This window comes from Rhyacophila brunnea, unplaced genomic scaffold, assembly GCF_057557595.1.
Source record: "Rhyacophila brunnea isolate RB1 unplaced genomic scaffold, BYU_Rbru_1.0 scaffold_3, whole genome shotgun sequence".
Lineage (NCBI taxonomy): Eukaryota > Metazoa > Arthropoda > Insecta > Trichoptera > Rhyacophilidae > Rhyacophila > Rhyacophila brunnea.
This window is the reverse complement of record NW_028232965.1, coordinates 10,237,050-10,264,602: the sequence shown is the minus strand read 5'-3', so window position 1 is coordinate 10,264,602 and position 27,553 is coordinate 10,237,050. Positions and strand designations below refer to the sequence as shown.

General features: G+C 30.5%; 2 protein-coding genes across 2 annotated transcripts in view; both read left to right on the top strand.

The window, feature by feature from the left end:
* The window catches only part of Stacl (SH3 and cysteine-rich domain-containing protein), a 324,840-nt gene that overhangs the window by 164,276 nt on the left and 133,011 nt on the right, over positions 1-27,553 (top strand). The window lies entirely within an intron of this gene.
* LOC147067867 (uncharacterized) lies at positions 8,076-8,927 on the top strand. The gene is made up of 2 exons (XM_085952403.1): positions 8,076-8,172; positions 8,638-8,927. Exons 1-2 carry the CDS (start codon positions 8,076-8,078, stop codon positions 8,925-8,927), a joined length of 387 nt encoding a protein of 128 aa, XP_085808529.1.

The window sequence follows — 27,553 nt, the reverse complement described above, 5'->3', positions numbered from 1 at the left end:
CAAAAATAGAGGGAAGTGTGTTACATGCTGGGTGTTGTAAGCAGGCGTTACCTACAATTTGTATATTTGCAGTTGATCATATCACAGTTCATCGTGAGCTATTGTTTTAGAAATATATGACCGTATAGTATAATATCTAACTAAAAAGATTATAAAGACGTAATAAAACGCGCTGGAATACTAAAGAAAAGCAGAATAAAATAAGTAAATTAGAAATTATCATATCATATATGTTTATGTAACTTAGAAATATAATCATATTATATTATGTTTATACAACATTCTGATAGGTGCTTGTAGGTATCAGGCCGTATCTACCAAATATCTGATAATAATAAAAGCTTTATTATCAAGTAATTATTAACAACCCCATTATTGAATCGTATAAAATTGAAACTCTCTGCGCTCCATGAACACCGCAATATTTTTTAAATCTCAATGCTATACGGCCATCTTTTTCCGGTAAAATAGCTCACCGTAAACTGTGCTATGGTAAAACGCGCATCGAATATTGGTAATATTTAAAGATTTAGTTAAGTTACAGATTTCCGATATAAAATTCCCATATTTTATTTCAAACAATTTTATTCGTAAAATATGGTATCAGTGGGCATTATCTCTGGACAGGTACATTTTATTGTCTTTAAAATAAGTTTCTATTACTAAAAAAAATGAAACGTCTTTAATTTATGATGGACTACTGCTTAGATATTATTATCTCCATCGAAAAGTGTATTGTATAACATATTATTTATGTAGTAGGTATGCCTCGCGGTACGTCATGTTTTACGAGCCATTATAAGAGTCCCATAAAGTGCCCAATAAACCACGGATCACACGTAAAATACGATTTGTAAAGATAAAGTTTGCAGGGCAGGTCTACAATAAAACCACCATTATTTCTTGCTTACATGCCAGATAAAAATACAAACGCTCGGTGGGTATACAAGAGAAACTGTTTACAACGTAATGGCTTCAGAAGATGAAGAGGTGTTTAGATTGATTTTGTTTTTCACTGGGCTTTCTTATGATTTTGTATTTTTCTTTTTCAATGATTGTTTGTGATTGAATTATCAAAGTCGTTATAAGATCAAACAAAGCAAAGAAATTGACGGCTGATCGTTTTGATCGTAATATTTTTTCACAGTAAACAATAAAAATAATGCTGGTTTTATTTAAAAGCCAACAAAAAAGATTCATTTTCATACATACGTGTATGTGAAAATATAGGTACTCGCTTGCTGGGTTATCTTATTTTCAATAACAAAATGACATAAAATACTTTCATATAAAAATACTTTGAACCGTATAAAGTTGATTTATTTATTTAGGAGTATGCAAAGAACGACAATATTACCTTAAAGCGACTTAAACGCAAATATTTCATGCATAAACTAAAATACAAAACAGTTTTTAAAACTCAAACTCAAAATTTTGTTTCCCGGTATTTTTTTTTAAATTTTAAATCATTTATTATGATAACTGTATCAGTTTTTTAATTAATATTACACGCGTTGTGCAGTATTCCTAGTAAATATGTATTTATTGTTCAAATGGCAACACGGTCTTCGTGCGCATACTACTTCATATTTATTGATATTATGACATTCATTGAAAGATCGGATCGTTTTATCTATTGTTATTTATCCCACTCAGTCATTTACACCAAATCTTATTGGCACATTAGCCAGTTAGATTATTATCTTGATTATTAGATTTCCCTTATAATGTTTTTAACTCTCTCAATAATATAAACGTAGGTAATGTTTGTATAGTTATATACGTAGGTATAGTTTGTAATACTTTTAGTTACATAATATCTTGATGCTAGAAGAATATCTCTAAAGCTATAGAGTATACACAGACCGTATCAATTCTATACACAAGACCAATTTTGGCCACTACGGCAGCTATCTAGGGTAGGTTAGGTAGGGTATGAAATAATATTAGCACTTATTGTAACAATTGCAATAAGTCAGCCGTCTAAACAGTCAAAACTGTCTATCTAGCTCTAAAATTTAGCATAGCCAAGAGAGGTGCTATTAAAACATAGCACTGATTGTAACAATTACAACTAACTTATTGTAATTGTTACAAAAAGTGCTAATACATCGATACAAACTTACCCTAGATAGCTGCCGTAGCGACCGAAAGCAGTCTTGTGTATAGAATAGATGCACATATTGTAGAGCTTTCCGAAAATCCATCCTAATCACAGGAAGGGTTGCGTTTTTCACATCTTTATTTAATGTAAATTTCAATCAAAATTCTCATATTTTTGACGTACGTGTTTTGTTAACATACGAATTATCTCTTTAGATGCTCTGCAAAATCTACAAAGGCATGGTAATTGTTGACAACAATGCTGTCACTAACAGGATTCAGCCATTTGCATTTTGTCCACTGCGGTCGACGTACTACGCAGTGACGTTTACTTGTCTTCAAATTACATTTTTTATAATATAATATTATTAGTATAATATATTATTATCATTTCCATCACTCTCGATCCAATTGGTTCTTACTCGCTCTTTTAATATAACTCTTGGTTACAACTGGATGATGAGATTTATTTATCGATAATCTGGTTTTCAAGTGCCTACTCATTTACATTTTATATCTGTCACTTTTGATTTTCTGAATTTTCATTTGAATGTTCTTTCTTATTTTTAAAATTGATGATTCAGTCAAAATTATTAAATGTCTTTAGAAAATAAAACCTCTTAAAGTAATATAAACTTGGTTGTTCGACAGTAGATAGAATCTATTGACTTATTTGACTTGCTGCTTGATTGGGCTGGACGTGTTTGGTCGGAAACAGGAAATGAACCTCGACCGAGAGTCGTCGATCAAATCAAATTACTTCGTTCCGTTTCCGCTGGATGTCGTTAAAAGCATTATTCAAAATTCAGATCGAACGCCATTTTACCATTTCTCGCGCTTATTAGGAAGTTACACGAAAGCTAACTGATTTAAAATGCGCAAATAAATAAATGCTTCAATGAATTTTACTTTTGTAACTCTCATCAATGCAAATTCGTTGTCTTTTTGTAATTAGTTGATTTGTCGCCATTCTACGTAGATAAATAGTTTTCTACATTATGTAAAAATAGGTGTTTTTTGTTTACAAAAAATTTATCGCTCAGGCGAAAACAAAATTCACTTTCTTTTTTACAAATTTCAGAATATACACACCTTAGATCATGGGTCACGGGTTTAAATTGTGGTAATTTAAACCGTGTATTTACTATCTATTTTCTGTTTAGAACAAAGTAAATCTCGTAAAATCGAAATGGTAAGGATAACAATGTTTTTTTTAAAATCCCATTTATATGAACATTTCTTTTTGTGTCTGTAAGTTTACTGTATTTGACTGAAATTAATAAAAAATAATCCAGTAATGTCTGAACTCTTAACTGAAATTAACTGGCTATTCACTTTAATTATTCAAAATTATAAAGAAGGCTTTCAACCCCATTTTATTAAATATGATTTCTGATGAGACAGTGGTTAATTTACAAGTATTCTTTTAAAATATCACAGAGCTTATTAATAGTTTTCAATACCTACCTCAATAGGTAGGTAATAGTTTATTGAATAGGCGTAAGAATCTATTTACGTAGAAAATTGTTTATGGTGAAAAATAAAATTATTGGCTGCGATTTTGAAACCTTTTTTGTTAATTCTGCGATATTTGAGTCTTAACAGCTGTTTCGAGCTTTATACCGATACTCAGAATAATCTACATTTACAATATCAAATCCTAAAGATCTAGACAACAAGTTTTTGTGGTCTAATAATTACCGTAGACCGTTCTGAGGATAGCTTTATAGCACAAAACAACTGTCAACATAGATAGCTTAAATGCTGTAGAATTAATAAAAAAAGCTTCAAAATCGTACCTAATAATTATCACTATAAATTATTTTCCATGTTAACAGATTCTCACGCCTATTCAATAATCAATATAACTGACAAATAATTCATGCTTTTAAAACCATTAAAATTAAAATAACTATTTTGCTTCCAAGTTGAGTATATCGGCTTCCGAATAATAAAGGTTATTAACTATTTATCACGATATGTTATCACATACTAGCTGAAATACCCGACTTTGCTCGAGGTCGTTTCATTGATCTCATTTAACAAAAGAATGCTAATTACATTATTCTATTTAAGATATCTTTATCTCGGCATACAACATTCTGACAGTTAAGTCAAACAAAATAAATTAAAAGCAATTACAAAATATGCAAACTTTATCTCTCATGAAATTCAAAATTATAATTGGCAGTAAAGGTAATTTGAATAAAAAAACTCTGTATTTTTATTTACAACGTTTTTATTAGCTCGTATTCTTGTTTTTACAGTGATTCTTTGTCCGGTACAAATCTTGCAATCGATTTTTAACTAACTTTCCGACTAGCTAGACATTTGAAACTTTTATAATATATCAGAACACGATGCCAATGCATTTTTTAATACTTTTAGCCATCTTTAAGTAGAATTGAATTCATTTTCATTTAATTCTGATTGTATAAAAAGTTATTTTGACACCATTATTGGTTGCTAAGCGGATAGTCCTAGCAACTAAATTATTAATATATTATACGTGCGTTACTATGGAAATCAATATGAATTTAAAAATGACATTTCAGTATTATTTCTATCAAGTACCTACCTACACATTTTTTGATCGCTTAAGCTAGTCAAGTCAAGTTTATATGATTCAACAAAAAATTTAAAAACGTTGTATCTAAAAAGTTTTTTTATCTTATAAATATAGGTATGTAACGTCAGTTGAGGCCAAGTGTGAAAAACTATCAAACATTTTGACTTTTGTGTATTCGTTTACTTCAATTTTCAATTTATTTTTTTAACATATTGTGGACATTACAAATTATAAGTTTACGACGTAAACTACATGACATGAAATATTATTATAAAGGAAAAAATATAACAAAAACGATGAAAATTTTAATATAAAAAGAGAACATTATAAACATACAAAAGCAGTGAAAATACAATTATACATCTATAGAAGTTCAAAGAAGTACACAGAATTTTTTGAGGAGACCCTATTATAAGAATTTATAAAATAGCTTTCACCTAAACTCACCCTTACGCAAGTGGAATATATCAACACACTTATATAGTTATATTCTTTTAAAAGTTCATTATTGAAAAAAACTATCCAGTTAAAAAAATAATAATTCAGTTTCTTTAAAAACCTTCTGCAACAGGATATAAATTATAAGATCTTGCTTATTGTTTAGCACGTTGAATGAATACTCAATGTGAAAGTCACCTCAGTCATTCTTTTAAATGTATGAAGAGCAGATAATATATTATGCGGAGGACTGAAAATCTTTCAAAAATTCATTGAATGAAATTCTCCGGGGAATGGTTCTCATAAAAAATGTATTTCACCAAGTTGTGAAGGAGTTGTGGCAGCTTTCGGCATAATTCATTATTCAGGCTAAAACCTTTTGAGTTTCCTCAATGCCTTTAAGATAAGTTCATGCTTGCATTTTGACCCTCACTCAAGTATCCCTAATGTGAAAGCTAAGGCTCGTTGAAGCAGACAATGCTAGAGTTACTGCTGGTTAATTATATTACTAAACGAAACCCTTATTCTCGACGTTATAACATGATTTTATGTGAGTCCATTTTTGTAATATAATAAATATTTTCTAAATCAGATCTGTATTTGTTGTTCTGAGTTAAAAAATCATCTTTACTATTTCTAATAATTGTGTTTGTATGTACTATTAAATTACATTAAATGTAATATAAAACATTTTTTTTATGTAACATTACAACGTGATCTATTGAGCGTCCATAAATTCTTGATATCGTATTATTAACTACACATGTATTAACCAAATAAATTTTTCTGGGGAGAATTATGAAAGTAACTTATTTTACACACATTGTAAAGATTTATTAGTCAGGGGTTACTGGTGACTAAAAATATTAATAGCAGTATAACCATGATCTATACTGTTTCTGTCCGAAAAGAACACTCAAGAGAATGTAATTTATGATTTTGTTAACAATTTATGTTAATGTAATTATGGTTTTATGGTTTTTATAATTTCTGGTATCGGTTAGAAATGGGCTGAAAAGGGGAATTGGTCTTTGTAAATTAGGTAATTTTAGTACAAAATCTGTGCTTAACTAATTTGCGGCAAAAGTGGACATGAGACATACCGGCTCTTGCCTAAGATATATAATAAACCTTTTCTTTTATGCAACATTCAATATATTGAACATACATAACATGAAAACACCTCAGAGATATATATATATATAGGTATAACTAATTATTTGGTAAAAGCCGGGCGTCTGTTAGTAATTAAGGCAATCAATATTCCTTGATTTGAACATTGAACACTTGAAAACAAAAACCGATAGTCAAAAGACCTACTAATTTAAATTATCGTAATTATGTATAGGACCTGTAGCTTAATTGGCTAAAGAAAATTGGCGCAATACCCCATAAAGCGTCGTATTTTATCAAATGTGATTTTTTCTAGTAATTATATATGTGTTGTATTTTCAAGTTATGTTTGTTTTACAGATTTCTATAGTTTTTTTAATAGTTTTTTATTCGATAGCTAAACTTATAAAAAATAATCTGTGAAATTTAATAGTTATATTTATTTGAAATAAGATTATAGACACATTGATTCTATTGGAAATTTGAATGTTCTCTCAATTAATTATCTATATTATACAAATTGGTAAGTTAACACTTAGTTTGTTGTATTATTCAATTGTAATATACAATAATAATAATTACATAAAGTTTAAGATATCTCATTTTAAAATTATATTCACTTTTTAGAATACATGTATATATATACATACTTACTTACTGTGATAATTTTATACCATAATAGTAATCAAAAATATAATTATTTGCAATAAATAGGTAGTTTAAATTTTATATTCATATCATATTTTTAGTAAGTATAGAAAATAAGAATAAGGTCTTAAATTAGGTTTGATATTTTTATCAACAATTTTGAAAAAACCTTCTTTTATAGATATGGAGATTAAACATTACAAATTTATGGCCAAAGGGGACCTTTTTTTTACAAAATTTCACTTGCGTCTAACTTACTCTCCTTAGACAAAATCTTAGAAGGCTCCATCTGGAAGAAACTTTAATATCTTTATTAAATAAATAGTAATAATTAACAATAAAGTCAAATAGTTTACCTATTACAAGCAATTTTACCTTAATACATATTATATTCTTGGTATTTGTTTTAATTGTAAACAAAAAATCAGCTATCTAGAAACAACGTGGATGACCCTTTTAACTTATCCATTACTACTAAAAGCAAATAAATGACATAAAAACACTGTGTAACGCATTTTAGTCAGAATAATGGAATTACCAACAATGCCAGAGGTTAATCTATACAATAATACGTTTAGTCAATTATTTTCCACATACTATTGAGGGTAAGTCACTTTACTTCACTAAAATTTGCGTCAGTAAAGCTTTTGATTCTGATCGACCAACACTGTTTTTTTATCTCTAAAGAAGTAAATAAAAAATGGCAATGTTTCAATCAAAGGGTAAAAAAACTATTAAACAGAAAGCTCTTAAAATTATTAAAAGAGTTTCTTTCATTCTTGAAAACAGTTCATTGCATGGTCTAAGATACCTCGTGTCTGATAATCGGTTTGACAAATTATTCTGGTTTATAATCATAGCCATTTACTTGGCAGGAATGCAATACTTGCTTATGGTATCCATCAAATCATACGAACAAATGTCAGTGAGTTTCACTATGGAAACAAATTATCTCGGTTGGAATACTTCTTTTCCAGCAATAACAGTTTGTGAAATGTATAACAGTGAAAAAGTTTGGGAAATTAGTTTAAAAACGTATGGAGAAGAAAAAACACCAAAACTTGATGAATTCGTAGGTGACATTGCGTTTTTTTATGGAACGTGCTTTTCCTGTCAACATTCGTGCAACAAAGATATAAAATGTCCAGAAGACCTAAACAGCATTGTTAAAAAATTTCGATCGACTTGTGAAAATTTATTGACTATGTGCAAATGGAACGGTAAACCATTCAAATGTTGTAATCATTTCCGACCAATACAAACAGAATTTGGAGTCTGTTATTCAATTAATTCAATTCACAGTGATTTCATGAATTCAAAAGATGCATATATGGATTTAGTTTCTAACCAAAAAACCGGCCCGGGATCTTTGGAAATACTGGCGATAGAAGACTACGAAGCATTTATTCATCCACCCGAAGATGTGCCTTTTATAAACGTCGATTTAGATATGAAAATGACCGTATTACTTGGACGCAATGCGTCAATAATGTTTTCGATTGTAGAAGTGACAAATAATGCTGAAGTTGAAGCCATTCCTCACAAATCGAGAAGCTGTAGACTAACAAGAGAAACGCCTGAAGATTTAATTGCATACTCATTTTACAGTTACTCTACGTGTGTTGTACAATGCAGAATTGATGCTGAAGTAAAAATGTGTGGATGTACTCATCATTTGATGCCAAAAGCTCACAACGCGACCGTATGCGACATAGAGGGGCTGGCCTGTTTAACAGATAACTACGGAACGCTGGCTTCGATAAAAGCTCCCGGTTTCAATACACCCGGCCTCAAGTGTCCTTGCGTACCCGCGTGCAATGAGCCGGAATACAATTTGGTAGAGCTGTACTCGCAAGAAATGCCCAATGATGTAAACGCCAGTTCAGCAAGATTTTCTTTACGAAGTTTGCCGACTCTCAGGTATAACAGGCAGGTGGTAAGGACAGGCCTGGATTTCGTCTGTGCTATTGGCAATGCCGTGGGTCTCTTTTTCGGCGCATCTGTTCTTAGTATGGTGGAATTAGTTTACTTTATATTCTTCAGAAAGTGGAATTAATTTGAATAATGAGTTTATTAATAATTAGCAGCTAAATTTAAAAAAATAATTTAAATGTAGTACTTATCCATGTAAAAATCGTTTAATGTTAAATAAGATTTTATTAAATTAAGTAAGTTATATATGATTTAACTTTATTTTAGAGTGATATTATAATATGACACCTACCTTTGTACACTTTAATCAAATACTCTATAAATATATAATACCTTTTATAACAATGTTGTCATGATACTGTGCTTAAATTCAATGAGATTAAATAAAATTTATCAAACTAATACCCAACTAACTAATCAAAACCACAGACGATTCATTACGTCGTTGACATCAAAGGAAATAACCCCGAAAATAATATATACCACCGTTTCTTCTTAGTAAAAGCTTTTCAATACCAGTACCTACTTAACTTTCCAAATTTCGAAAAGTTTTCACACCAAAGAGAATTGTTAATCTTGTTGGAGATTCATTAGAGTAAGTTTGATATTGATGAATATATTGGACTTCTGTGTTTTTTTCTCTTTTTTCTGTACATAAAATTCAGATTTTATACCGGTGTATACATTTTTATGTTTCTATTTATGTCACAATTCCTTGAATATTTTACAATTAGTATACTAAAATGAAAAATATTATATAATAATTATTAATATTAAATATACATAATTTGGAAACACCTCGCCATTTCTTGTAATAGCTACTACTTAAATTCATCGTAATTAGATGATGCCCGTAGCTTAATTGGTAAACGACATTGGCACGAATCCAGTGGTTACAGATTCAAGTCCCGTCGGGCATCGTATTTTTTTCAAATGATGTAGGTATGTTCAATACAAAGAATACTACATTCTCAAATCTTGTTAATTATTCGTTGAATAAAAGAAATAGTTTGTTAATATTAAAATGATTTATTTTAATTATTATAAAGCATTAAATAAAAATCAAATAAAACTTCGTGATATTATGACCTTTGATAAATACTGTATTTTAAAATATATAAACAATGATTATTTTTAATCAATTCGTTTATAATAAATAAATATAATTTTATTATATGCGGAATTGTACTTGACAAATGAATCAATAATTTTACATTCGTAAACCTAGTTATGAAAGTGCACAACTACTCCGATGTTTTGTTTATTTGGGAAACATTCATGTTTTAGGCCCTAACTTTAGTATTAGTATTAGTACTAATCATTAGTACTCGCAACTCAAACTAATATAACCACGTGGTAACAGGTCGAATACTTTTTACTAGGGCATTGTGGCGGTATTAGTGCGAATAAATTATGATTACTAATTATTAGCACTAAAACCGTGTAAAGAAGCATTTATTCTTATTTGCCGTTCTTTCACTTATATTGAATATTTACCGATAACCGACGGAAAAATATTTATTAAGTACAGTCATTGTTACATTTTTATTCTATTCCCAATTGCCATATGAATATGTACTTATTGTTAATTAAATATAACTTTCTTAAACCTTCTGTATTGTATACTGATGACATTTAAATTTAATTTAAATTATATTCATGCAATTTGTTGTAAATTATAATATAATGTAACGTACTCGTAAGTTGATTTTCCTTTTAATAAACTGATAAAATATCATTAATGATTATTTAAGTATCATCCAAGTCGCTCTCATTCTACTACGGAAAAACACTTCCTTGCTGAATCCACTATTTCTGATCCTTAGCCTTTTATTGCCAACCAATTCTACCAAACTTGATTATCTCGTCGATCCAGCGGATTTATACAATTAATATTTATTACATGTACATTCACAATCAAATATGTTACGTGTGCGATTTTGTATCGCAATAAATTGAATCCCTAGCATTTTTTTCTATTCTTCATCTTGTTGTTTTGCATAGATTTTTATGTCTACATTTTTTGCGTCTTATCTCTAATGGAGAAGTTTTCAAATGAAATAACTGAACAAACAAAAACATTTCAATAAATCTGTCGGCATCGCGATAACACAGGCTTTTCGATAAATCACATTCATTTTTTTATGTAGCACTCACAGAATGAATCTGACAGAATAGATTTCGTATAACTAGATATTGGGTATAAAAAAGTAGACCTAGGTAATTCAAAAATATTGTTTAGTGTCGTTTTTTTATACTGTTTTTGCATAGTATTTTTGTCATCGAAAACTCCTTTGAAAAAATTGTAATTGAAATTTGTTTCAAATTTTCATATTTTTTTTTCACTTTAAATATATATCAAAAGAATGTACTTATTACGTTTGAAATGAAATTTATGTATTATAGTTATCTATGACAATCAGTTTGTGGATCTTGGCCGCCTCTTGAAGAGGTTTTTTTTATTTACATGAAATGATTTTTAGTCACTTGGTCATCATATAATTTCTATGATTTAAACTCAAACACACATAAAATCACTATTTTTAGACGCTATGTTTGAACCTGCAATTCATTGTTTTAGGTATAATTAGACGACACTCTACCAGTCTTCTATCACTAGTGAAATTTAACTTTAATTCGACACATATGTTCTTCACACTATAAACTGTATCATTATAATAAAGCATACATAATGTATTGTAAATTAACACTGTGTTGTATAAATAAAAAATATCCATATCTCGTCAGTTCTCAACAGATTCTAGCTTGTTGAAAGAAAAAAACTATATTTTATAATGAATTATTACAAATATGTGTAGTTTGATTTCTCTTCAGCAGGCATTGCAATATTTTATCAAATTGTTTAAAATCAATTGTTCTTCTAGGATAATAAAAAATTAAGCCGGACGTAATCACCAAAAGCTAGAACAAAACTATCCCATTTTCCTTAGGTCGTATTCTTAATTGCCCTATGGTTGTTCGTCCGGTACAAATCTTGCAATCGATTTTAACTAACTTCCCGACTAGCTAGACATTTGAAACTTTTAGAATATAATATCAGAACACGATGCCAATGCATTCTTTTAATACTTTTAGCCATATTTATGTAGAATTGAATTCATTTTCAGTTAATTCTGTTTTGTATGAAAAGTTATTTCGGAAGAAATCCGTAACCCAATCCACTATTATTGGTTGCAAAGTGGGTGGTCCTAGCAACTAAATTATTAATATATACGTGCGTTACTATGGAAATCGAACTGACATTTCAGTATTCTATATTTGTTTGTTTATTTACTTCATATCAAGTACAAGTTTGATCATATTGAGCATAATAATTGAACAGAAAATTTAAAAACGTTGTATATAAAAAGTTCTTTTTATCTTGTAATTATCTCCACTTAGATCAATGGATACTTATTTTTTGTGATAAAACGGCCTAAAAACTACATACGTATCCAATTTTAGATACGTGCCGTATATATGAATTTTTGATTAAACTGTACGTGTCTATTCGTGTAGGGCGTAAATGCGTGGCAGTGTTTTTTTTCTAAACATCTTTTATTTATTATGACTATAAAAATAAACTCAAAGGTGAAATCATAGAAAGTAAATTATATTTTTTTAATATTTAATAAACGAGTTTTTAAAAACTTCATGTACATTGTTAGTGTGGGGTAATTACAAGCTAGGTTTTCAAGATTTCTCAAACATTAAAATAAGGATACGGACCGCCCCAAAAAAGGCCTCGTACTAATCGGATCGCTAATATTTTATTTTTGGACAATAAAAAAATTAAAGGCTATATTCTTGTGACATTTTCCTCCCTACCGTGAAGGTCCACACGACCATATATTTTTTGTAAAACTCGACCAACTATAGAGAGAGACAAAAGCTATAGAGATTAGTAAGTTTACAAGAGTATGCCTTTAAGACGTATGTACTTTTCTGCGATAATTTAATTAAATAATACTGGTATACTTATATTATGTGCTGATAAAAATAAGTAGATGTTAATGATAATAAGATCCCCTCATCATGAATTCGTCCCCATAGAACAGAAAAAACGTAAGTGATTTTTGTGAAAATACTTTTATTGTACAAAAAAAAATGCTTTTTTGGTTGTCTAAATGGAGTCAGAATAAGCGTATCTGAAATATTAACATAAAAAGGTTATCAGTTAAGATCATTCCAAGCTCAACTTCAATCTTAAAACATTTTGGAATAAAATTTATTTATCTGACGTAACAGAATATACTTTTTAATATTTTTTTTTCACATAAACAATGTTTTAGCTAATGCATTATCGTATATTTAAATCAATATTCTTATATTTACAGTTTTCAAATTAATGACAAGAAAAAGTTTTAAAGTGTTCTCCTGTAAAATGTCAAAAAAATGTCAGTTAGGCTTGTTCTGTTCTAAAGGGACGAATCTCAAATATCAGATAATGTAATATGGTAACAGATTTGTTTAAAGTTTATTTGTATTTATTTTACAAAACAAAATATTCATTACAATACCTACAAGTACACGTTTCCGCTGTCAAATTTATTTCAAATACATATGCAGCAATTGAAGGTAACACGCCACACGTGTCTGGTATATAAATGTCAAGTACATTCTCTACCCCACCGCATTTGATTAAATTCCCACGGCTCCCTATCCAATTAAAAAAATACCCACTTAAAAGTTGTTTTTCGCGCTAAGATCAACCTTATAATTTGACTTTCTTTTGTAACATGCAGCAAATGTGTGGTGGTGAAAGCTCTCGCAAATGAATGCCTTTGTGTTATGTTGAGGCAAAAGTTTCTATTGACACGCGTCGAGAAGTGACTAGGAATATTGCCGAGAGAGCAAGCGGACAACTAAAACAGACGCATTCAACTTTTGCGCCACATTAATCTTCAAGTTTATAAGAGCTTTGTAGTTTTGATAGTCTTGCGCCTTACTATATATATCACATCCGACGAGGAAATTAATTATTGTAACTCTTAAGTATTTAATCTTTCTCTTTCTGTGCTAATAAATTCTATTACATCGGGTAATGTTACAGTGCTTTCACGATATGACAGTATTTTAAAATTAAAATACAGGTTCCGTCAATTAATATATCACACGTTGTTTGGTTTTTTCAGGAGCTTTTATCCTAGACGATATAATGCCCCCACTTTCTAATTACTTCAGCCGAGTATCTTCAAATCTCTTATAGAGCAGTCTAGACATATCAGTATTTTGTACTTAATCTAGTTTGACAAGTTTAATGAGACGTGTACATATTTCGTAGTTAATATAAAGTAGATGAAGCACCAATAACTTGAAATATAAAACACTTACCAACCTGTCTAACGTAACTTTACAGAACGGGCAAGGATGAATCTAGCCTCTACGGTGTAGAAATAGTTTCTATATATTTAAAAGAATACACAATGTACGATAGTATTTGTTTTGATTTTGTCTATTCATAATTAATAATTCATTTATTTAATATAATTTTCATTTTTTCCAAATGGCAATACAGCCGAAAACAAGACATGGGCTCCACAATTTGCTTTCTACACTATCTTTGATTTCTGGCGAATCCTGCACGCCAAGGTTTTTAACACGATCTTCTTCACCCTCTTTAACTATCTAACCCATGGTCTTTCCACGTTTTGCTTTCCAACTTCGGTTATAATTTATTATTTCTGGAAGCCATGTCTTTGATATAATGTAGACGTCATGCTCTGCCCACCTGCACCGCAGCAGTTTACTTTATATAAAGAACCTGGAGACATTTTTATTATTATGTTGTTCTGCTCTTAATTGTGTTTTATTCTTCAGTTTCCTCATTTTTGCTTAGATCACAAAATCAATATGATATCTTAATCAAAAAAATACTAAATAAATGAAAATAAAATAATACCTTTAAAATAAAGTTTAAACATAGATATTTAATACTTTTTTCATTTCATCACCTAACATACTGTAAGATCGTGGCATTTTATTTTCAACTTCCATTTTACGAACATGTCTGACTTTACATTACCTACCCTTGAACCACCCACAAATTAACGTTTCTGTCAGCAGTCAGGAATACCATTATTCACGTTATTATAAAATTTGGTGAAAGATTATAAATTTAATACAAAAAATAAATAGAACGGGTAATAGAAAAAAAAGTAAGTATACAAGCGTTTTTAATGCACGATTTTATTTTATCTGATGTCTAGAGTATAGCGTGAGTGGTCAGTCACAGAATTAAGATACTTCGTGAGAGGTGATTTGATGAAAAGTGAAATCGTGTGCACTTCGCTACCAAAGAGTTAAGTAAATAAACTTATATGGACCCATTATATAAAATTACCTCAATAACAACCAGTCAATTCCTCATTTTTATTACTTTTATCAATTTTTTATCTGCTATTGATGTATTGTCACATTTTTTAATAAAAACTTACCATATAAAATATAAGGGATGAATGCTTTTTAAACAGTGTCAAAGAATTCAACTATCATTTTAAGACGATTATTAGTTTTACAATTAATATTACTTTCTCTCGCTTTAACTATGTAACCTGTCAATAATAAACTAAAAAATATTAAACCTTCTTGATTGGGGAATGGGACAACTGTCCGCGAGGACAATTTGGCGCCGCACTGTCGAGTGAAATAAATAGGCATTCGTTACGATTTTATACAGAAAGTAGACGAGGAATTTTAATCAGTTTCTATATACTACTTAATAATTTTAATTCATTTTGCTTTTAACATAATGTTTTTATTGCGGATTGAGAATTATCATGTTTGAAGCTTTATATAAAAAATGAAAGAACTCTCTTCTCGTTGTAACTTAAACATATGCACAATTAAATCATTATTTATGTGTGCATATTTAAATTCTCACCAAGTATTAAATAATAGTATAATAATTTAAATATAAATAATAATATTTAATATATATTTTAAAGGAACCAGAGCGTATATTTATTTTTCAATTTCATTTGATTGCGTGGCGTCCAGTTGGACCGGCGCCGAATCGTCCTAGAACCCTTGATTGACATGATTTATTTTAAATGTCGACTAGTTTTGTCCGCTTAGAAAAATAATGTCAACAAACACAAAAAATACAGCTATAATTTTATTATTAGCATAAAACCTTTTAATGATCTTAATAATAATCTTTCTTGTGAATACATAAATATTCTTTTCATTATGACCGCATTTTATTCTTTTCATTGTACAGGACATTATTGTCAAAAAAATATTTGTTTTGAATGTATCATTTCGTATACAAATACGTATACAAAAGAGTGAATTTCTTAAGGCTAAAAACAATATTATTATGAACGTTATGAGAGTATTGACTAATAATTGAATAAACTTAGTACCTATATATTAAAGTAAATACTCTACCTATCAGAATCTTTGTAATAATTGACATCTTTTAAAGTGTTTTAATTGATAAATACGTACGTAAAAATACTAAAAAAAGTTAAGGACAATTTCACAATTAAAAAAAAACCTTACAACATATAAAGGAGCCCATGTTGTGATTCTCGTCAATTGATACATGAAAAATATTTAGTAAGTTATACACATTTTTATTAAATAAAAATATTTATTATAAAAATCGATGTGTTTTATAAGTAATCAATATTTAAACAAAAACAACAAACTACAAACTGCCACTATGCATGGGTTTTATAGACTATGAGAAGGCGTTTGATTCGATAAAGAAATGTTCAATACTCGACGCACTCAGAAAACAAGGAATCCCTGGACGCTATATAAATATTTTCAATAATATATACAGTAGCGCAACAGCATCTGTAAATCTCCATAAACCATCGCGCAGATTTCCTATCAGCAAAGGAGTCCGACAAGGTGATACAATCTCACCTAAACTATTTACAGCTACCCTTGAAGACTTATTCAGGCAACTTGACTGGAATGACAAAGGGATCCCCATAAATGGAGAATACCTGAATCATCTGCGCTTTGCCGATGACATAGTAATTTTCTCGCAAGACTCAGAAGACCTCCAAAGCAGAATGCAGGAACTCGCTGAAGTAAGCAACAAAGTAGGTTTGAAAATAAATGTAACAAAGACGAAAGTCATGTTCAACTGCTTTGCAGGCCAAAAAGAGATCCTCATCAATGGCACTCAGCTCGAACAGGTGGAAAGCTACATCTATCTGGGACAACAAGTATCTATAGATGGATGTATATTTGATGAAATTGTTCGCAGAGTAAAGCTAGGCTGGAGTGCTTTTGGCCGCCTGAATAATGTCTTCAAAAGTGACCTTCCACTGTGCCTAAAGCGCAAAGTGTTCAACCAGTGTGTGCTTCCCGTGATGACATATGCGTGTGAAACATGGACCCTAAGTAAAAGAGAGATCCAGAAACTTAGAGTAGCACAACGTGGTATGGAGAGGTGCATGCTGGGCATAACGCGAAAGGACAAAAAGAGGAATGAGTGGATAAGGAAGCAGACAAGGGTTTGCGATGTAATAGAGTTTATTAAAAGCCTTAAATGGAGATGGGCTGGACACATAGCTCGAAGAAGAGACAATCGTTGGACAAATCTAGTCATCCAGTGGTATCCAAGAAGTACAAAACGTCCACAAGGTAGACCTAGAAGCCGCTGGATCGATGAAATGATAAAGTTCTGCGGAAGTACGTGGCAACGCAATGCACAGGACCGAGAGAAGTGGAAGCAACTTGAAGAGGCCTTCATCCAGCAGTGGATAGATTCAGGCTGATGATGATGATGATGATTTAAAAAAATCTTTAAAACTATTAATTAGTCATAAATCTTTTCTCTACATTAGATAACACTTAATAAACTAAGATTTAACAATAAACATCGTCACAAAATAATATTTAATAATACGATGGGATCCTTTAACATTTTATGGGGTAGTTTTTTATTATAAGTTTGTAAAATATTTTTATATTTAATGTTTTTAGATACCACGTTTTTTTTAAATTAAAATACTTCAAAATATAAATTATAAAAAGAATCTCAAATTGCAAGTCTCGTATTTTTCCGCTCGGTGTCTCTGTGAAGTGGAATATTCCACTTAATTGACAATTTTCAATGAGTTTTTCACGAGATATTTATATTACAGTAATAAATTATAAAACGTCATAATAATGCAGGTAACTTGATTGATCTGTACATGGTGTTGTGTGATTTTGATTAATATGCGACAACTTTGTCCATTAATAAATTAAAAGTGCGCATGATTCGATAAAGGTATTTGAAATTGTAATTTCTAGCAGCAAATTTGTTACACGGCAGCTAATTTCATCTGTTTGAAAATAAACAAGCGAATCCAAAATGAAGCCCACAAACCGAAAAGCATCTAACTTTAGCTAATTACTAAAATTTAATATTGCCATGTCCTGTATGTTAAATATGTGTAATATTTCATGGGAAATTTTTGATGAAACTTTGAATCAATTTTCTTTTATGGTTGAAAAATGTTTGGCAGAAAATACTGCCACTATACTGCAAAATATTGCCACTCTGCCGCTATCAAAGTCAAAGAATATCCATGTAAGAAGGGTTTATCCGTTTATGTTTTATTCTACACTTCTTCGTTATATTTTCAACTACCCGTAACCCACGACTTTATCCGCATAAAATATGGACAGATGAGACTCGAATCAGAATCGTTTGTATTTTTTTTCCAAATCAATAAGATAGACAATGGCTGAATGTAGACGAGACGTGTCTATTTAACTGTATTTTACCTCACTACTCCGTCGCTACTAACCTAACTAATTTACATACTCGTGATTAACTATTAATAATTATTGTAAAAACGTTATACGGTAACGATTGGACAAAGGCGTGCGCATGTTTACCATTCCACCACTGCTATCTTATAACTTTACATATAAATTTTTATGAGAAGTTATATGTTTTAACTGCGGAATTAAGAAGATATTAGCAATATTATTAACCTACCAAAGCATATCTTTTTTACTAGGTACTTCAGTTCCTATTTATGTTCTTCATTGATGGCCAGAATTCACTTCTTACCATTTATCACAATCTGTATACATATTACCAATACATTAACAAAAAGATATCATATCAAATTAGTCATATAACATCCGCATGTAATAATATTATATCATTAAATAACCTATTATAACCTTCCTACTGGTATATAAAATTATATACATAACATATCAATCTTATTCAGAAACCTTTTTATGTAATTTGCCACAGATATTAATTACAATATTACTTTATATATTTGACGACAATAATAATATTCTGCTATATGAAATTAATTATTTAATTACTTACTGGGAACCATTTATATATGAGTACATTTTATTACCTGGGGACCACGACCTTGTGTTATATTTCTTTATTGTACCCTTAGTAATTTCGTGAATGAAATTATTATAAGAACAATAGAAGAAAAAGCAAGTCATACTGTAAATGAATAAACTTCATAGACCACAACTGTAATAATATGCTAGTGTCATGTATATATTCCTTGTGGGAATAGACCCGAAATCAGTCGTCCGCTAAGGCTTTCTTTCCGTCCAATGCTTCTTCTTATATTTCATTATTATGTTGAATCTTATACACGTATCATAAAAATCCGCATAACATCTGAAAAGATCTTGTTTTCTAGGTAAGCTTACCTCAAACTTTTTCGTTTAAGCCCACACTGCTCCCGATAGCATTTTCTTTATATAGGTAACCAATCGGAAAGTTTCTCCATACATAACTGGAAACTCTATCAAAGATAATATTATTACTATCGATCATTTTTACTGTCGATATAGGTTTTTTGCCATTGTGATTTATTAAATAATAAATACTATTAAATAAACTATACATGCAATAATGAATTTATTAGACTAAAATATATTAATTATTGTTGTCTCTCCTTTTCTTTTGGTTAACCAATACGTGCTGTCTGTACTCATGGGTGTCTTTAAACCATTGACACTTAATATAAAATTATCCAAAAACTACTAATATCAAATAATTATAAAATACACTGATCGATAATGCATCAGACGTATACCCAATACGATAGAGATCACTGGTAGCATGATAATTAAAAGGTAGGACATTTCACTCAGCAAATTGACAGCCGCTGGACAAAAGCAGCCGATACCTAAGTGAACTAAACGACTACAGGTAAAACTTAAAACTGACGTTGGATCAACGAACTCATCCTGTTGAGCAGATGTACGTAGCAACAAAGAACTGGGATCTGAGAAGAATGGAAAGAGATAGGGAAGGCCTTTATTCACCAATAGATAAACCCCAGCTGATGCCAATTCTGACAATATGGACGATTTTTATTAGGTTTAAAAATCATTAGTATTACAACTTTGAATATTTTTCATATTTTCTTAAATATATTAAATAAATTTGAAATAAAATTATTTAGAACAATATTTAAAAATCTATTTAATAGTAAACTTATATTTTTACATTTTATTACACATGTCAAACATGAAACATCAGTGAAAATTAACTATTTCTTTTATTCAAACGAATAATTCACAAGATTTAAGAATATATTATTCGATTGGAGAAATTCCTAGACGTCGGTTAGTAATCGTTGTAATAGTAACATAACTACCTACTTTGATTTAATAAACGAAAATCGATTGCCGAAGTAACATGATTTCGAAGAGCGCTGAGTGGTAGGTATTTAATAGCCAATAGCTTAAATATTGTCGTCATTAGTATGTCTTCCGTAGCATAATGGCTGAATGCGACAAGTTTGGGGCGTTTACCCGTTGATTCCCGACCGGTTGGCTTACTTTTTTCAAAAAAAGTTTTTTCTATTGGTTGTGATATACTCTCTCAGTTAGTGTTTTTCTAAATTATATGATGTTCAATCATCAGTGAAAAGTTAAGACATGGAATAATTAGTATAAAAGGAATCAAACAATATTATACCATTTCAATATCATGTGCTAAAAACCTATACTGAGAACTGGCATTCAGTGGTTCTTAACAGGTAAAAACAATTGATATATTTAGAGGCAGCTGGATTATCATTCAGCGGGATAGTTGAATGCCAAGAAAAAGTAGTGGGATTCATTCAGCAGTGCATGTATCCAGAAAGATGATTATTTTGACATAGTTTTACCTAAGTGCCTAAGTGGCCGTTAGTAATGCTTAACATTACGCAATCGACATCGATGACTCAGTGAAAGAGAGGATAACAAGCGACGTATTTATTATTATTATAAGAATAATTTAATTAAGGTTTACTTAACATCGACATCTCTGGATTTGGACATAAGTATAATTAACGTATGTTTTTACAGTAATACTTTCGATAGTAATGTCTCTTTCTGCTTATTTTCATTTTTTCACAAAGTACAATATAATATCAATATCCTTTTTTTATTATCTACACGTGGTTTTATATCTAAAATAAATTCTCATCTTTCTGAGCTAATAGAAGTGTATTAGAGTAGGATATATGAGTTGAAATCATGTACCAAAATAAGTAAGTTTATTTCGTAAGTAATTAATCAACTACTTAAAGTATTCGATTTGATTTCGTTTACCCGGAATCAAAATAAGAGTGTTTTAAGCACTTTTTTGATAATAATTAATAGCTCGTAATTAATAACAGAAATATGTAACCTAAAAACTCTGGTCTTGAACCCCCATTAGATTGATAACTTTCATTTAAAAATAATTACAAGATAAAAAGAACTTTTTATATACAACCTTTTTAAATTTTCTGTTGAATCATATAAACTTGACTTGACTAGCTTAAACGATCAAAAAATTTTGTACTTGATCGAAATAATACTGAAATGTCATCTTGACATTTCATATTGATTTCCATAGTTACGCACGTATATATTAATAATTTAGTTGCTAGAACCACCCACTTAGCAACCAATAATAGTGGATTGGATTACGGATTTCTTCTGAAATAACTTTTCATACAAAACAGAATTAACTGAAAATGAAAATGAAATGAAACATTCAACTCTACTTAAAGATGGCTAGAAGTATTAAAAGAATACATTGGCATCGTGTTCTGATACATTCTAAAAGTTTAAAATGTCTAGCTAGTCGGGAAGTTAGTTAAAAATCTATTGCAAGAGTATACTGGATAAACAACCACCGGATAAGTAAGAGCACGACCTAATAAAAACTTGTAAAAAATGATAAATTGTAGGTATATAAATAAAACACAATCATCTACGATAATTTTTGATTTTTCCCATTTCATCTGACCTTGAGGGTCAGATGAAATGTGAATAATGTGAAAATCTGATAAGTATGTAGATTAAATAATTTAAAATATAAAAAACAACGCATTATTGTTTTTAAATTGGTCCTAAATACTAAAAGACATTATATTAAAATTTTCTGTAACACTAGAGATATTCATTTTCATGATCAAGTAATTCAAAACCTCGTTTGTTGTGTTGAAAGAATTACTTCAAGTTTCTCATAGCGAGTAGATTTTACGCAAAACTTTGTGATATTAGTTGGCTCGGATGTATATTTGCTTTGGGGATTAACCTTCCCGGCTAGATTGGAGTAAAAGGACACTCTTTGCAGAAACGTGACCTGCGAAAGTCACGTCTGTTATAATAAAGGCTGAGTTTACATTTGGTCTAATACGAACAAGTCCAATATAAATTTTTCTTCTCTTATACACACTCTTTAAATGTAAGTTGTTTGGTACCCAAAGTTAAGGTGTGTACTTAACTCACTGATTTATGCATGGGGAAAAAACCTCGATGTAAATATTTTTACATGTAATACATAATAAAGATTATTTTTTTATGAAAAAACTCATGTTTACAGCCATATCCCTTTTAAACCTTTCGCACCGTAATTTTGAATTTTTCACGATAGTATGTTAATCTTTGCATAATGTTCATAGCACGCCGCTCATCATATTTTTCATTCCTTTTCAAAATATGTTACGCTATCGGCTATACCTAGTAATATAATATGTTATTTTTTATCAAAATTTTTTTAAAAATCCCTAAATATAATAAATCCACGTAAAACATTTTAGTCGAGTCATGGACGCTAAATGTGAAAGCAGCTGAAATGGTGGATTGCTTTGAGAGAAAGATCCTTAGGCGGATATACGGACCCATGAATGATGGTGGGGAGTGGAGAATTAGGTACAATACGGAACTATACCGCTTATACCAAGATTCAAAACTCTCCAACTTCATACAACTCCAGAGGCTAAACTGGGCAGGCCATGTCCAGCGCATGCCTGAGTCACGGATACCGAAGAAGATCCTCGAAGGAAACCCAGGGGGGAAAAGACCAGTGGGAAAACCACGCGCACGATGGGGTGATAATGTTACAAAAGATGCCAACCAGCTGCTAAAAATCAGGAACTGGAAGAGACGTGCGGAGGACCGTTCCGGCTGTAGGACAGCGGTGTAGGAGGCCAGGGCTCGACTTGAGCTGTAGCGCCATCGAAGAAGAAGAAGAAAACATTTTTGTCACATTTTGTGTCTCACCTGTACGTTAAATTTTTGTCTACTAACTTTGGTACACAGATGCTAAAGCGGCAATAATGCTCTTGATTAAAATTGGGGGCGGTCCAGTGCTTTAAAGTGGGGTTTTCACACAACGTTCTTTGAAAAACTAACTGTATTTGTCATTGATCCCATCGATCTTAAAACTTCGCTAAATATATTCCTTATGTACGGTATCCTCAAATAAATATAAGTATGTAAACGTAAAGCTAAATAAGTCTCAGACGAGACTTCGTAGCTTAATAAACAAAAATTAAAAAACATGAGTATCGTTGAACTACTTTTTGAGATAATGGATCTTACATAATATTGCATTAGTGCGCTTGATGTTTTGCGCGTATATTTGTGTGTGGCTTTGAAAGCCAAGGGAGAACCGACCTAATGTGGGGCGGATCTCCCTAATAAAGAATTAAGTCGGCAAAATTTGTCAAGGGGACAGAGCCTAATTAGTTTCATGTAAAATATTTACTCTATATTGTCCTAATATTTATTCGAGTATTGTGGAGTAAAAGCTACAACAATACCAATCTACTATGGTTATATCTCTTCAGGGATAGTACGAGGAAATAATAATATGCAGGTCAGTTGATTGAGGCAACAGCAGTGTAAATGTATTTAGATGTTTATTGTCTCAATTAAGAGTTACAATGGGTTACAGTTGTAGAAGTAAGGTAACGGTACAAATTCAAGTGACTGGACGCGACTGGAGTGACGAGTTATGGATCGTCCTCGCTACTTATACACATGAAATCAATAATACATTACAAGAGTCATATTCGCCATTAAATAAATTATAATATACACTGTTGATCTAGGTTATGATTGAGGAAACTACTGACGACCGCTTTCGCCACTCCGATTTGTTTTGAAAACAAAACATGAATATCGAAGTGTGTCACACTTGTAATGCTGAGTATGATTACTCCATCTCTATAATTCTAGATTCTTTTAAAATCACTATCTTTATTATATATTTTTTAGAATGTTTTACAAATTTAATTGTAAACAATCCTAGATCTCTTTTAGTAGCTATAGATTATCAGGTCCGCTTTAGCCCCAACTATTTTACCATCTTTTCGATGGACTGCCCAATATAATGACAGCCAACGGGTCTTCCGTACATCATGTACATCATGCACTTCACAAGTAATTGATAACCATAATTAAATTACAAATAATTACCGACCATATTTAACTACGTTGAACACCATACTGCTAATATGGAATGCAAAATAAATTGTTACTACGCAATATTAATTACTATATAATTATAATATATACAAATAAACGATCAAATAACGTTGTAACTATTAATTTCGGCGCTCAGTTTTTTGCAATGTGCAGTCAAATTACAAACCAAATAATATACCCACGTACTTTATCATTTTCGATGGGTGCATTTTATTTATGTACTTATTATTCATAATATATTATAATTAAATATTATTGCAACGTCAGCTTGATTCACTCCATTGCTGGTTGAAAGCCTCACTAAGCTGATGTATTTCCTTGCGCTTATGTACGAGTATGTTGTATGTATTTCTGCAGCACTTAACCGTCTTGTTGATACGGAGTTTTTAGACGTTTTGAACTTGCATAATATTTGTTGTTTATTTCCATTTCTATAATCATAATTTATAAACTTTATTTCATCAAATGTTTATTCTTCTTTCCAATTGTTTCGTTTTTTCATCTTTTTGCATTATGCCTAACATTCACCATCCCAAACAACGGTGTGATGTATTGTTGTTTTATAATGTTATATTTTAAAAAGTAGTAAATACGGCGTACGGGTTGTGATTAATATGGGTTCAAGTTTCATTCGGCACATTTTTTCTAACATTTATTTATAATATAACAAACCATTTTTTTTTAATTAAACGAATAATTCACAAAGTTTAAGAATGTAACATTTCCGATGAGCGCAGATTCAAATCCTGCTGGATATCGTATTAAAAAAAAAAGATTTTTTTCTCGTGGTTATATATTTTTTGTCAGAAGTATTTTCAAATTAAGTAATTTGTAATCGTTAGTTTACTAACTATTAAAATATAATTATTAGTCTAACGAACTGAATTTCATTCTTACAATAATTTAGGTAATATAATAATTTTGTAAGGCATATTATATCAAAAGCATAACTTTATACATATGACTTAAGGTACTGACAACAAATTTCTCAACAAAGATATAAAAGACAATACTAATTAATTACAGTTACGAGTGTATTGTTATGGCAAGGTATGTGAATAGCATTAATTATCGAGTAACAATTTCTAAAGGTTTACCTACTCAGAATAACCAGTTCAGAAATTAATTATAGTTTGATGCTCTGTCCCTACCTATGATTATTGTTTTGTCAATAATAACTAAGCTGGTATTAGCAGGAGCATGCAATCTCTTGTAGAAATACATAATATATCGTACGTACAGTACGAGAGGCTATTGAAATATGGATTCTACAAGAAGTATTGCCGTATTATTCTTCCATTTCATTTACTATTATTAGGTAAAACCAGGGCTTCAAACACTCGAACGAAGTAAATATATATTATATATCGGTTCGGTTTCGGTTTTCGTTCTGAAGAAATAATGGTTTTTCCACTTTTCGATTCAGTTCCGGTTCGAATCCATGAACGAAGACTGTCAGATAGTCGCGAAAATAATCGTAACATACGACCAATTCAAATGCATGAATGTAAGTATTGATTCTAACATTACAATGGTAACAGGATAAATACCTAATTTTTAACCAAAATAATGATGAAATAAGACAATTTATTATTGTAGGTATACAGATCATATGCCATAAATTAGTAAACTATCTTATAATTATTCCTAAAATACATCACTTATAACTGAATTTTATATCGTTGCTGAACTTTTGAAATTTCATAGTCTTCATATGACGTCGTTGTCATTATTGTGTATAGTGAAATCATTTAATCATAAATATACAAATAGTTCCATAATTTCGAGGCTCGGCAAAGTCAGAAGACTCTACAAAGATTCCGCCAGGCTGATGCACCAACTCACAGACAGAAAATTAAGCAAATAATGTTGGCAGGTGGCACTGTCACCTTGTAATTTTTCTAGTACTCTCCAACAACAAGATTTAGGCAAAAGCCGGAAGGCGCTATTGTCGGCGGTTAAAAATGGGAGGAGCTTGTTAGTTTACAGTTTTAACACGTAGCCAAGAAGATGTTGTTCGAGTATAGGTACTATCATTTATTTATTTATTTAGAAAAGAGTATTATGGCATTACAGCGATTGGTCAATGCGCCATAATCCATAATAAATACAAATTATAAAAATGACTTAATTGCAAATAACAAGAGAGTAGAAAAGAAACTATGTGCGTCTGTAGATATTAAAGTAAAATGATAAATACAATTAATATTAATTTAACCTATTTAACACGTCCACAAACATGATATTATAGTTAATAAAAAAAGCAACCTTTATGGTGTCATCAAATAAGTTAATCGCACGATAGCACGAAACATCACACCCATCCTGCGACGGGGTATCATGAAAACGGTAGAGTTACGAGTGATATTATTGGTGGGAATATTAAAATTAATATTTGCCAGTATATACGGATTGTAAAATGAACCCACGAAGAAGTATAAAGAAAAAGAGCAATCACTCTTCGGGTGGACAAGGATTGCATTGATATTGATAGCATACCCAGAAGTAAACTAGTCGGAAAATTCATTTTATTATCATCATCATAAGGAAAGTATCCGTATGTCCTTAAGTAAAAAATTCTAAGAAATCTATCGATCCAACTTAATTGCGTATTATATATAAAGTTCCGTAAACATGACTTTCAAAGTATGTACTATTCTCTTCAGATGCCCTTAATTTCAGTTACTTTTAATAGGCATTTATAATAAGGCATGCAATCATTTTTTGAAATAATACTTTTATTACCTATGTGAACAGTGTTCACCTTCGATATTTTTGTTTCCGACTACATCCATATAATATGCTCTCATATCTACTAAGCATTCGCTAGAGGCTATATTTGACATCCAGTGGCTGGAAATGACGTTGAGTGGCCCGAAGGCACCACCCGATAATGGAGGTGTACGTATCGTATTCGACTCGGGTCGCAACTTCATAAAAAATACCACTGCTCTAAATATTCATCGATAGGATGCTATCACAGGGGATTACCTGTAATCGGATTAACGTTATTTTTATGGATGCCAAGAGATTCATTTTTTTTCGAGC

Bases quoted from the DNA above. Each gene is read 5' to 3' on its own strand.
- LOC147067867 (XM_085952403.1), top strand. From the start codon at position 8,076: ATGTGCAAATGGAACGGTAAACCATTCAAATGTTGTAATCATTTCCGA. The intron at 8,173-8,637 runs GTGATTTCATGA...CTTCGATAAAAG, and splicing joins TTCAATTAATTCAATTCACA to CTCCCGGTTTCAATACACCC.